At 32.7% G+C, this 12,796-nt stretch overlaps 1 protein-coding gene across 1 annotated transcript; it reads right to left on the bottom strand.

The window, feature by feature from the left end:
- Nucleotides 1-4,040: 4,040 nt before the first annotated feature.
- On the bottom strand, nucleotides 4,041-12,796 carry LOC114475740 (organic solute transporter subunit alpha-like). The gene is made up of 8 exons (XM_028466814.1): nucleotides 11,696-12,796; nucleotides 10,943-11,094; nucleotides 10,747-10,820; nucleotides 8,470-8,628; nucleotides 6,742-6,853; nucleotides 6,511-6,657; nucleotides 6,177-6,282; nucleotides 4,041-4,901 (listed from the first exon to the last, which is right to left on the bottom strand). The coding sequence occupies exons 1-8, from the start codon at nucleotides 11,772-11,774 to the stop codon at nucleotides 4,750-4,752; spliced, it is 981 nt and encodes a 326-aa protein (XP_028322615.1). The 5' UTR covers nucleotides 11,775-12,796; the 3' UTR covers nucleotides 4,041-4,749.

The following is a 12,796-nucleotide window of genomic DNA, read 5'->3' as shown; positions in this document are numbered from 1 at the left end:
TTTTTTGTGCCTTACTGCTTTCTTAGCCCCATTTAAGTATGTGCATTATATTTGCAGTAGTTTTTAGGGTCTAATGATGGTCCTAACTCAATTTTTTTTTTTTTTTGAAATTTTCAAAAAAAATGCCTTGTTATAGCCTTACTTTTTATTTTGGGTGATTTTAGTTTTTTGTCATTTTTTGTGCCTTACAGCTTCGTTAGCCCCATTTAAGTATGTGCATTATATTTGCAGTAGTTTTTAGGGTCTAATGATGGTCCTAACTCAATTTTTTTTTTTTTTGAAATTTTCAAAAAAAATGCCTTGTTATAGCCTTACTTTTTATTTTGGGTGATTTTAGTTTTTTGTCATTTTTTGTGCCTTACTGCTTTCTTAGCCCCATTTAAGTATGTGCATTATATTTGCAGTAGTTTTTAGGGTCTAATGATGGTCCTAACTCAATTTTTTTTTTTTTTTTTAAATTTTCAAAAAAAATGCCTTGTTATAGCCTTACTTTTTATTTTGGGTGATTTTAGTTTTTTGTCATTTTTTGTGCCTTACTGCTTTCTTAGCCCCATTTAAGTATGTGCATTATATTTGCAGTAGTCTTTAGGGTCTATTGATGGTCCTAACTCAATTTTTTTTTTTTTTTAATTTTCAAAAAAAATGCCTTGTTATAGCCTTACTTTTTATTTTGGGTGATTTTAGTTTTTTTTCATTTTTTGTGCCTTACTGCTTTCTTAGCCCCATTTAAGTATGTGCATTATATTTGCAGTAGTTTTTAGGGTCTATTGATGGTCCTAACTCAATTTTTTTTTTTTTTTTAATTTTTCAAAAAAAATGCCTTGTTATAGCCTTAGTTTTTATTTTGGGTGATTTTAGTTTTTTGTCATTTTTTGTGCCTTACAGCTTCGTTTGCCCCATTTAAGTATGTGCATTATATTTGCAGTAGTCTTTAGGGTCTATTGATGGTCCTAACTCAATTTTTTTTTTTTTTGAAATTTTCAAAAAAAATGCCTTGTTATAGCCTTACTTTTTATTTTGGGTGATTTTCGTTTTTTGTCATTTTTTGTGCCTTACTGCTTTCTTAGCCCCATTTAAGTATGTGCATTATATTTGCAGTAGTTTTTAGGGTCTATTGATGGTCCTAACTCAATTTTTTTTTTTTTTTGAAATTTTCAAAAAAAATGCCTTGTTATAGCCTTACTTTTTATTTTGGGTGATTTTCGTTTTTTGTCATTTTTTGTGCCTTACTGCTTTCTTAGCCCCATTTAAGTATGTGCATTATATTTGCAGTAGTCTTTAGGGTCTATTGATGGTCCTAACTCAATTTTTTTTTTTTTTTTTTTTGAAATTTTCAAAAAAAATGCCTTGTTATAGCCTTACTTTTTATTTTGGGTGATTTTAGTTTTTTGTCATTTTTTGTGCCTTAGTGCTTTCTTAGCCCCATTTAAGTATGTGCATTATATTTGCAGTAGTTTTTAGGGTCTATTGATGGTCCTAACTCAATTTTTTTTTTTTTTTTAATTTTTGAAATTTTTATTTTGGGTGATTTTAGTTTTTTGTCATTTTTTGTGCCTTACTGCTTTCTTAGCCCTGTTTAAGTATGTGCATTATATTTGCAGTAGTTTTTAGGGTCTAATGATGGTCCTAAGTCAATTTTTTTTTTTTTTTAAATTTTCAAAAAAAATGCCTTGTTATAGCCTTACTGCTTTCTTAGCCCCATTTAAGTATGTGCATTATATTTGCAGTAGTTTTTAGGGTCTATTGATGGTCCTAACTCAATTTTTTTTTTTTTTTTAATTTTTCAAAAAAAATGCCTTGTTATAGCCTTACTTTTGAATTTGGGTGATTTTAGTTTTTTGTCATTTTTTGTGCCTTACTGCTTTTATTGGAAAGTGATCAAATTCTGGTAGTTTTCCGTGGTTGTTTCGTGGTTAGTATTCGGCGTTCTCGCTGCCACAGCCCGGGCTCGAACAACGAACACTTTTTACACCTAAATTAAAAATACCATAATTACCAAAGATTAAATTTTTACATACTATATAAAAACTTTCTATAAATCTTTGTCTTCATACCCACCTTTCATCCTGGAGAAAACCTGGAAAGAACATAAAGCACAAATACCAATACCAGTCTTTTTTCTGCTGCTTAATAGATTAATAATATATTTTCTTCTTCCACAAATGAGTCTTAACTGTTTACTGTAAGAAGCCTTTTCACACTTTCGCTCTGATTCAGTTCTTTCACATTAGGTCAAAGGTCAAGAGGAATAATATATGGCTGACGGGAAGCGAATCTGGCAGAGATTTAGATTATTTTTGCCACAGGAATGTTGATTCCTTAAAAGATGTTATGCACAAACTTGGCATCAGTTTCCTCAGCAGAAAGACAGAGTTTGCTGCTAAAGCTAATGCTGCTAAAGCTAATGCTGCACACGAGCTGAAAATTTCTGTTTTTCCTGATGTTTCAACAGTGACCCAGGTTATAGTCACATTTTGTCAACATCAATTTGCTGATCGTGCTGGGTCACAAAATCAGAAAATACTGTGGGGTCTTTATAAAGTATAATATAAGTACAGTATAAATGGCAAAGAGTGGTGTATTTTAAAAAATAACAAAAAAACACTAATAATGATGATAATTACACACACACAGAAAAATAGGAGCTAGACCACGCAAAAAAAAATTCGCAAATGAAATGACCTGACCATCGTGCACTTCTTTCAAATTTGCAAATTTAAATATTTTAATAGCTTAATAAAAAGTAATCATATGGACCTGATAATTGTTGAAGCTCATAAATGTACTTAACCAAAGTGAGAACTCATACTGTAATACCTGCCTGGTACATGTATATGAACTATAGTTTATATACATGTACAGTACATGTATATGAACTATAGTTTATATACATGTACAGTACATGTATCTAAACTATAGTTTATATACATGTACAGTACATGTATATGAACTATAGTTTATAGCATGTACAGTACATGTCTGTGATATGGATCAATTGTTAGTCATGAACACATTAAGCTTAGACCAAGTCACTTTCCTTGTATTATTTGAAATTCTACTTGGCAATAAAACTATTCTGATTCTGATGTTGGAAACAAACATACTGTTGTATTGTTACAACAGAGCAGGGTAAAAGATTACGCTGCCCATTTTTTCATTTTATTTTTTATTTTTTTGCGACTCCTCGTCCATTAAAAGCGCTAATAGTCATTGAAACGTGTTCGTTTAAAGCCGGTTTAAGTGAGCGACTGCAGTCTAAGTGTTTCACTTGCAATATATTGAATGTCAGATAAGTTAGGTCGACTTTTATTGGATAAAAATGTTGCTGAAAACAAACAGCGTCATGTTGACATTTATATCCCTCTTGACCTATGACCCCCGCCGGTCGCGCATGCACACGTCCAGAGTGTGAAAAGGCTTGTTAGTAATTTACTTTAAAGAATAAAGAAACGTTTGAAGAAAAAAATATATGTATACTTAATTTTGTGAAAGTAACTAAATTACATTTTAAAAACCAAAGCAGAAAAAATTATGAACATTTTATTGCTACATTTTTTGCTTTGCTTTGTTAAGACTCGACAGTTTGAACTCCCCGCCGCACCTGGGGTTCGATTCCCGGTCAGGGAACATCTTTTACACCCATATTTATACTGTTTTATTTCTATAGCGTTAATTACAAACAATAGTCATCTTGTAGTAGCTATCATCAATATACATACATTTTGAAATTGCATATTTTTACACTCACTTTTTATGATAGAGAAATACTATTTAATGTAAAAAGTAATCATTTCATTAGAAAATATGAACCATTTTGAACAGTAGGCCTTTGGTTTCCACTGAATTAAAAAAAAAAATCTCTTTTTGTGAAAGTAACTAAAATTACATATATTAATCGTAAAATGAGCATCTTAATTTATGAATATTTTATTGTTGTATATAGTTTCTTTAAATCCTTTAAAAAGACTCCACAGTTTGATTTTCATGCAAAAAAAAAAAAAAAAAAATCACAATTTAAAAAAAAAAAAGTGATCCAAATCAAAAGTTCTGTGGAGAGGCACATGCTCTAACACACTTAAAACATTACATCTAGGTAATTGTGAACAAATAAAGGGAATAATCTAATAATCTCAGAGAATTAACTCCACAGACTGAATTTTTTTTTTCACAATAAAAGCGCCACGTCTCCCGTTTGAGCACTCTCACCGCAACAAGCCTATTATTACGTCACCAGTCGGACAAAACGTTGGGCAAACTGTGATTGTAAATTGTGAAATTATAGTGTGCAATAAACAGTTTAACAGTAGCTTCCCTAAGACACCATAAAAAAGTTTTTTTTCTTTTGATTTTAGTGAGATAGTTCAGTTTCCTCAATAAATAAATTGCATGCAATTACAAAACCTTTGATGTTTACAGGTGAACCAATGTCTTTCAGACACGACACTTTTTAAAAGTATTATACTGAATCACAGAAAAAACTTTCTGTATCTGTTTTTTTTAGTTAGAATTTTATATATATATATATATATATATATATATATTTATATACTCAATAATATATTAAACTGCCTGAGAATTTCACTGTTTTTCTATGGTAATTCCATGTCACACAATACAATAACTAAATATCAAAGTAAACTTGGTGTAAAGTACATAAAAATGGAGGTTAAAACAGAAAAAAGAAAGTGGTGCAACATTAGATTCTGAGACAAACATGAATATAAAAACAATTCCTAATGACGACAGTCTTTACACGTCGTGTTCCACCAGAGCCACTTGGTTCATTTTGTCGCTGATGTCATGAACCTCAGTGGGAAGTGCGTCGTACGTGCGTCGGTAGTAAAAGCGAGTGACCAGCGTGATGACGAACATCTCCACAATCATAATCTGCTGACTCAGCACTGGAAGACACAGATAAATAACCATTAAATAACAAATACACTCCTGGCTCATTCTATGAAAACTGTAGCTCGTTAACTTTTAAATAAATACAATAAATACAACTAACACGTAAAAAAAAAATGAACTGCCTTTGAAAGAAACTATTAAAAAAAATATATATATATATTGTATATATATTTCACCTAATTCTGTCGAAGATAAATAGATGTTTGCTCAAAGTTCCATTATAGAATCACAGGAGTGTTAAAATTAAAAGGAAATGCACGTAGAAATATGAAGAGAATCAATAATAAAAATGTGGAAATGTAAAGAGAATCAATAATGGAAAAATATACAAATGTAGTTATATTCTTTTTCCATTTTGCTTTTTCTGTTTTGTCTTTGTCTTTTCCATTTGTTTTTACTTCATGACTCAAGCTGTCTGTAAAAGCAATGCCAAATCAATGACCCTGTTATTTTTTTTTTTTTATTGATTCTCTTCATATTTCCTTTTAATTTTGGCACTCCTGTGATTCCATACTCCAAAGGCTAATGAGATGCATTTTAAAATGTTAAATAATATATATCCATGTAATGATTTATAACACTAAATGATTTGAGTAACTATTCCTTTTATGATATTCATAGTATGCACATAAACATGTTTTGGATTTTGATTTTCTCTCTTGACTTTCATCAGATTAAGTCTGATTTTAAAGTTTAAAAAAAAAAATTGTACAGATTAATTTGGGCAAAAGAGTAGATTTTTTATTTTTTATTTTTTTTAAACAAAGCCAACATTTTCCACATTCTCTAAATGAGTTAAAAACAATGTAAAAATTGTCTGTCCGAGTGACCTCTGGATTATTTTAGCGTTTTGTTCTGTTTAGTTTGTAAATGTTACCATAACGTTGTGACATTTTGTAAAGTTTTTGTATATTTTACAAAATATCTATTATAAAAAAATAAATACATCAGCAAATCAATCACTTCATCAATTTGATCACTTATTGTCTTTACTATAAACTCTATAACTCCACCAGTGACACATCTAAAATCCTCACATTACTATAGCAGTTTTTCAAAATAATGGTTTCTACAACTCGTAACACCAGCGACAGCTATTTCTTCTCAGTTGCTTTTAATTATTATTTGATATTTTCACGTTTTGAATATTATACCTACTAACTATAACAGTTTAGCTTGTATTAAGTTCTTTAAAACAGGAGAAAAACAAACTAATTGGACCATTTCAGCTTTCAGTTCAACAGTAGCAGATGAAAGAAGTTTCTTACTGGATCCTCGAGCGATAGACGAGAGGGGAGGAGAACATTCGATGGTCCCATCCAAGGCCAGGATGTTAATTATTGACGTCTGAAGCTGACTCAATACAAGTACTAGCTGGAAACAAACAGGAAGTCAATGACACAGACAAACTACTAAAACATTTGAAATCATTAGCGGTGCCAAGATTATGATTGTGGGCGGGGCCCAAGAAAACTGAATGGACCAGTTAAAGATCAGCCTTATGCGTCATTGACCCATTTATCAAAAGGAGGACGTCTGAGTAGTAGGTTTTTTTATTTTAAGGTTTATTCCTGTAGGACGGACTAATATATCTTGACTCACTTGGTACATGGCGTACTTGGGCACAATACTGAGGCTGCGCAGAAACCTGTTGGTGTTCATGAAGACGATGCCCACGGGCCAAAGGGAGGTGATGGTGAGAATCCCAATGAACGGATTAATCCAGATGGCTGTACCTGTGATCTCCAGCTAAAACACAGATGGTAAGCAAATATTTCACATTCATTTTGTACGTTATTAGTCACACAATCATTAAATATCTGAAACGCTCACATCAGAGAGATCAAAGTTCCCGTTTGTCCACAGCACGACGGAGACGACTGAGAGCACCGTTTTCAGGATGGCGTACTGCAGAGCTCCGATCTTTAGGATGACCAGCAGGCGTCTAAACGACACAATATGGAATATATACGTTTAGACCAGGGGTGGACTGGGACAAATCTGTTTACATATGTATATATACTTTTTATTATATTTGTATTTATTATTATTGTTTTAATATTTTTAACTTATACATAAACATTTGCACCTTGTTATTCATTTTACCTTAAAACCTCCTAGTTTTCTGCTTGGGTTTTGTTATTATTATTAGAGCTGTTTTTATCGTTTTATTTTTGTTTTTATTTTATTTTTTAATATGCCGATGATTGCTTTTCTAATTACCCCTTGGGAATAAACAAACTCAGCCCTGGCATTTTCTGTCCAGACCAGTGGACACTAGGGTTGGGGTCAATTACAATTGTAAATGTATAATTGATAATTAATTACAACTATGATGTACAACTTTTTCAACTTATTTCAACCTTTTTGCTAATATTCAGCTATTGCTAGGTTAATACTATTGCTAGGCTAGTGCTAAGTTAGTGCTAATGCTAGGCGAAAGATGATGCTAGGCTAGAGCTAACGTTAGGCTAAGGCTAGGCTAATGCTAATGTTAGGGTATTGCTAAAGCTAGGTTATTGTTTATGTTAGGTTAATGTTAATGCTAGGCTAATGCTATTACTAGGCCAATGCTAACGTTAACGTTAGGCTAATGCTAATGTTAGGGTAATGCTAAAGCTAGGTTATTGTTCATATATGTTAAGCTAATGTTAATGCTAATCTAATGCTATTACTAGGCCAATGCTAACGTTAAGCTAATGCTAACATTAGGCTAATGTTAATGCTAGGCTAATGTTAATACTAGGTTAATGATAATGCTAATGCTAATGCTAATACAGTGTGAAGCAGGCTAGCACCTGCATCCTCGCTTGCATTTTCTTCAGGAAATGCAAAAATTCTAGTTGTAATTGTAATTGGAAAAATCTGTTGCTGTTGTAATTGTAATTGGATTGTAACTGAGTTAAGACAATTGACTGTAATTGAAAATTCTATAAAAACTGTTACAGTTTAAACACAAACCTTGTGACATATACGTGGTTAATAATCATTCAAATTAAATATGTTTCAGGTCCACTTTTCCCACTACCTGTCACTTCTCTTCAGGTTCATTTTACCATTCAAAACTCATTTAAATCTAGGGGTGTACTGACAGAAACAAGGCTAGACCTTTTTAACCCCTTTTGACCCTTTTTTTGCCCATTTTGAAATTTCCTTTGTCCCATTTATGCCCCTTTTCAACATCTTAGATTTTGTTTTTCCAATTTTTTCTCGATTCTTGCAAATTCTTTTTGATACGTGTCCATTTTTTTTTCCTTTCTTTAACTTTTTTTTTTTTTTTTTTGGCCACTTTTCATCCAAATAGGCTCCCTTTTGCCAAATAAATACCTTTTCTTTTCAACAAATACCCTTTAATTTTTTTTCCTACATTTTTTCTCTTTTTGTTACACATTTTTGCCGTTTTTCACTGTTTGTCACATTTTGCTCATTTAAGCTACCATTAAAGTAGTGAGCAGTATCGGTGTAAATTTTTTCCAACAGAACCGTAGCCCTCCAGGACCCGAGTCAAGAACAAAGATTAATATCAGAGTGTGTTTGTAAAATGATGTGAAGTATGCGCACCTTGACACGGGTACGTGAGGTAAACAGCAGCAGCAGCAGCAACACGGCCCCGTGTTGATACGGAAAGTTTCGCCTTCAAATCGTTTCAGGAAGGCGGAGCTTCCTCCCAGCTCCTCGATCATCAGGATCAGCACTTTGTAAACAACAACTGCAAAATAACTGTAAACACAATAGATGTGTTGACATGTTGTGTAGCGACAGATATTGTGTGTGTGTTTAAGTGAGTTAGTGCTATTTTAATGTTATTGATCGTCTGTTTTTATGTAAGAATTACAAACTTAATGAGTCACAGTTTTTGTTATTTTGTAAGGACTTTAGTAATTTTAATGTATTTTTGTTGTTTTGCGTGTTTTTGTGTGTTTTTGGAGTCATTTTGTGCAGCCCCAAAAGTAAACACGCACAATTAGAAAGAAATACAACCAGCAAGAACAAAAATATACAAAAAGATACAAGACGGCAACAAAAGTGTACATAAATTACTCCAAAAAACACAAAATTATAAGAAAAATACACTCATAATTGACTCATAACACACATTTCAACATAATTACAGAAAAACACCCAACAAGAAAACTAAATATGCAGTAATGCTTTGGTTTTTTGTAAGTTTTCCTGTCATTTTAGTATATTTTTGTTGTTTTGCGTGTTTTTGAAATCGTTTTGTGTGTTTATAGTCATTTTGAATGTTTATGTCATTTTGAGCAGCCCCAAAAGTAAACACGCAAAATTAGAAAGAAACAGAAAAAGCAACAGCAAAAATACACAAAATGACTTTAAAAACATACCAAATTTACAAAAAATGTACAAAAAGGCAACAAAAGCGTACATACATGACTCCATAAAACACAAAAATACAACAAATATACACTAATAACTGAAACTAAATATACAGAAATGCTTTGTTTTGTTGTTCTGTAAAGTTTTCTGCATGCTATTTTAGCGTATTTTGATTGACTTGTGTGTTTTGGGATCCTTTTGTGTGTTTTTGTTGGCTTTTTTGTATGTTTTTGGAGTCGTTTTGAGCAGCCCCAAAAGAAAACATGCACGATTAGAAAGAAACACAAAAAGCAACAGCATAAAAACATCAAATGACTGTAAAAACATACAGAATTTACAAAAAATATACAAAACTACCACAACATTACACAAAAAGACAACTGAAATACACAAAATGACTTACAGAACGCAGAAACAGTGACAAAAATACACAAAAATATACAAAACTGCAGCAAAAGTGTACATAAATGACAACAAAAACACAAAAATTCACTCACTGACACACATTTTAACATAATTACAGAAACACACACAACAGGAAAACAAAATACACATTGACTCCAAAAACACAAAAGATGACCACAAGAATACTGAAAATTTTCCAAAAGGACAACAAAAACACACAAATTACTCCAAAAACACAAAATATTGACAAAAATAATTAAACAAACAAGAAGACAACAAAAATACACAAAATTTGTTGTTCTTTCATATATTAATGCTCAGATTGGTCATCATTATCACATTAACTTGAAAAACTTACTAGAAAAAGGAAAAAAAAAGTTTCTGCAGAAACACTTTCTTCAGTTATTAGATTTTAATTCACAAACGTCAAACAGAAACGTGAGCTTTGGTCCCTCTGTGTGTTTCTGTGTGTAATGATTTGTCAAAGGGTTAAACAGTGATCCTCTGGAGAATCTTTTTAAAGCTTCCAGCTTCTCTTGGTATTTGTGCTGTTTACTCAACATTCAGCGTTGGTGGTCGCTCCACAGATTCCAGGATTAGGAAAAACCCTTGAGATGATCTTAATTAAACAGCCAAGGTAAGACTCGGCAAACTGGAAGAAGAGTTCAGCTGTTTAATGAGCGTCTTTCAAGTTTAGTGAGAGCAGTGCGACATGTCAGGAAAATGTAAAGTCATGGCTAAGATTATTACTTGGCAAAGTCTCATCATTTTCCACATGTTACAATGCAAGTGCAAGACAACAAATGTAGAACAAATAAGAGGGAATAAAAAGGGAAAAGAGTTTCTCTTCAAAATAAGATAAAAAGGCAGAGAAACATATAATCTTAGATGTGTTTTTAAGCTCCAACTAGAATTTGATGGATCCAAGTTGGCCTTTATATTCTATTCTGTGTGGAGTTTGCATGTTCTCCCTCAGCATTTGAATTTTTAATAATCCTAAAGTATGAATAAATAAATAACTTGTCAAATGATGTGAATATTGATAATTTGCACCAAATCACCCTAATCACAGATACCAAAAATTTAGACACGCACCAGTTAGACGTCATATCTGTGATCATGACAGCCCTCGGAATCCACATCCCAAAACACGCCATGGTGGCAATAACCTGGAATAGAGAAAAACATGCTAACTGTACAACTTTTAGCTTCATAGCTTTGAACAAGAACACAAATTTTCCTATATTTTCTATGCAAATGGATGGATCATAGAAAGACGAGCTGTGCTTACAGGCGCGGCACCATTTATCCAAACGATGGTGGTCCTCTTAGGGTACGACACCTTTTTGTACATGTAAACACACTGTTCCAGGTACAGCAGGAGGGAGACGCAGGACATGACGGTGAGAAGCGAGTACAGGCACCATCCAAATACGTCCAGATCTGGAGAAAAACAATGAGAAAGGAGACAAATTAGGTCACAATCAGGAAAATGGCCAAATAATTCAGATGAACAAAGATCTCAGTTCCTTGAAATTTACAAGCTCAATAAAACTCCACGATTGGGGCCATTTTTTAAAAGCAACATAATGGCAAATGTTGGAAGAACAGTCCTGTCTTCTAAAATTTTGTTTATTTTGTCGTGATGGGGGCGCCTTCAAAGGGGGGCGCAGCAGAAAAAGCTTTGAAACCACTGGACTAACATATGACCTGTTCAACTCAAGCAAATATAAATAAAATGAAATACACAATATAATAAGACCTATTTTCTATATTTAAAGTGCGCTATACCCCTTGTATCTTCGACTTTGCATTTTGTAACATTTGAATTTTGCAATATTTCTGGCACGTTATACTGTATATCATCCCACCTTTACAATCATTTCTTGGATATTGAAGGTGCCTTACATACTGTATGGAAGCGCACCACTGAATTAGGTCATTTTTACACAATTCTGATGTAATCTGGGAGATTATCTGCATAAACTGCTACTTTTAGCTCCAACTGAATGAGAAACAAACTCTAGTAATGAGTCTGACTTACGTCTGATCATCTCAATGGCCAGAGGAGGCTCCTGTAAACAGGATGGATCAATGGTGCTGTTGAGGGTTTCTTCTTCCATGGTGACGGATCCTCAGCCAAACACTTGTGTCAGAGTTCAGTCAGCAGCGCGTGTACTTTATACCTCTTGTGACATTAAAGGAGTGACGACTCAGCGTCAGATATAGTCGTACCAGTTTATGAGGACATATAATGACAGTCACTTATTCATTACCAGTGATGAGAAGAAAAGAAAAACCAAGGTCAGAGTTTTAGTTCCTATGGTTAGACCTGGTGAGAGCGTTGGGAAAGGTGAACTTTGACAGGGTGTGTTCATTCCTTTCTAGTAAATATATATATATATACGTATATATAAAAGGACTGACCTTGACTCTGCAGATAGGAGCAAATATTTTACGTCTTACTTTCATTAGATCGTATAAAGATAAATAATAGATATAGACATTGAAGCTTTATTGTAATTGCACTGAAAACAATACAACAAAATATTGTTGGCAGCACTTAATCATCATACAGCAGAAATATCAAAATACTGTAAAAAAAAAAAATATATGTGGTCATATATACAAGGCTCCCACAATTTTTTCACAATGATTTTTAAAAAGTTTTCCAAAATATTTTACTGAATTTTCATGGCTTAGTTTTGAAGCGCTAAGGTTTTTTTTCGTTTTTGCGTATGCATTTCCTGGTTTTTTTGCGTACGCCACGTGAAGTATGCATGACTTTCACTTTGAGATGACGCTTAACATCTTTGGGGTTTAACATATTTTAAACATTAAAATAAAATGTGCTTTATTTCCAAAACAGTTCAAATATCCCATGACTTTTCAAGACTGGAAAATAGTTTTTTTCAAATTCCATAACTTTTCCAGGAATTTCATGATCGTGGGGACTCGGTAAATAGTAATATAGGGTTCCTTCAGTTTTAGTCAAGTTAAATTCAAGACTTTTTATTGCTATTTGAATTTAAATTAAAGACTAACTTCACAGTAAACATAATTGGGGGAAAAAATCTCCACATCAATTACATTGGGTTAGGTTTTTTTTTCTAGTGTCTAGTGCAGATGTGCAACTGGCGGCCTC

The sequence above is a fragment of the Gouania willdenowi genome, chromosome 14, assembly GCF_900634775.1.
Source record: "Gouania willdenowi chromosome 14, fGouWil2.1, whole genome shotgun sequence".
NCBI lineage: Eukaryota > Metazoa > Chordata > Actinopteri > Blenniiformes > Gobiesocidae > Gouania > Gouania willdenowi.
Note: the sequence above shows the minus strand (reverse complement) of the source record. Positions and strands in the feature narration are given on the sequence as shown.

Coding starts and splice junctions, on each gene's coding strand:
- LOC114475740 (XM_028466814.1), bottom strand. CDS start 11,774: ATGGAAGAAGAAACCCTCAACAGCACCATTGATCCATCCTGTTTACAG. Junction 11,095..11,695: donor GGCCATTGAGATGATCAGAC/GTAAGTCAGACT, acceptor GTTTTTCTCCAG/ATCTGGACGTATTTGGATGG. Junction 6,854..8,469: donor CCTCACGTACCCGTGTCAAG/GTGCGCATACTT, acceptor TGTGTCGTTTAG/ACGCCTGCTGGTCATCCTAA.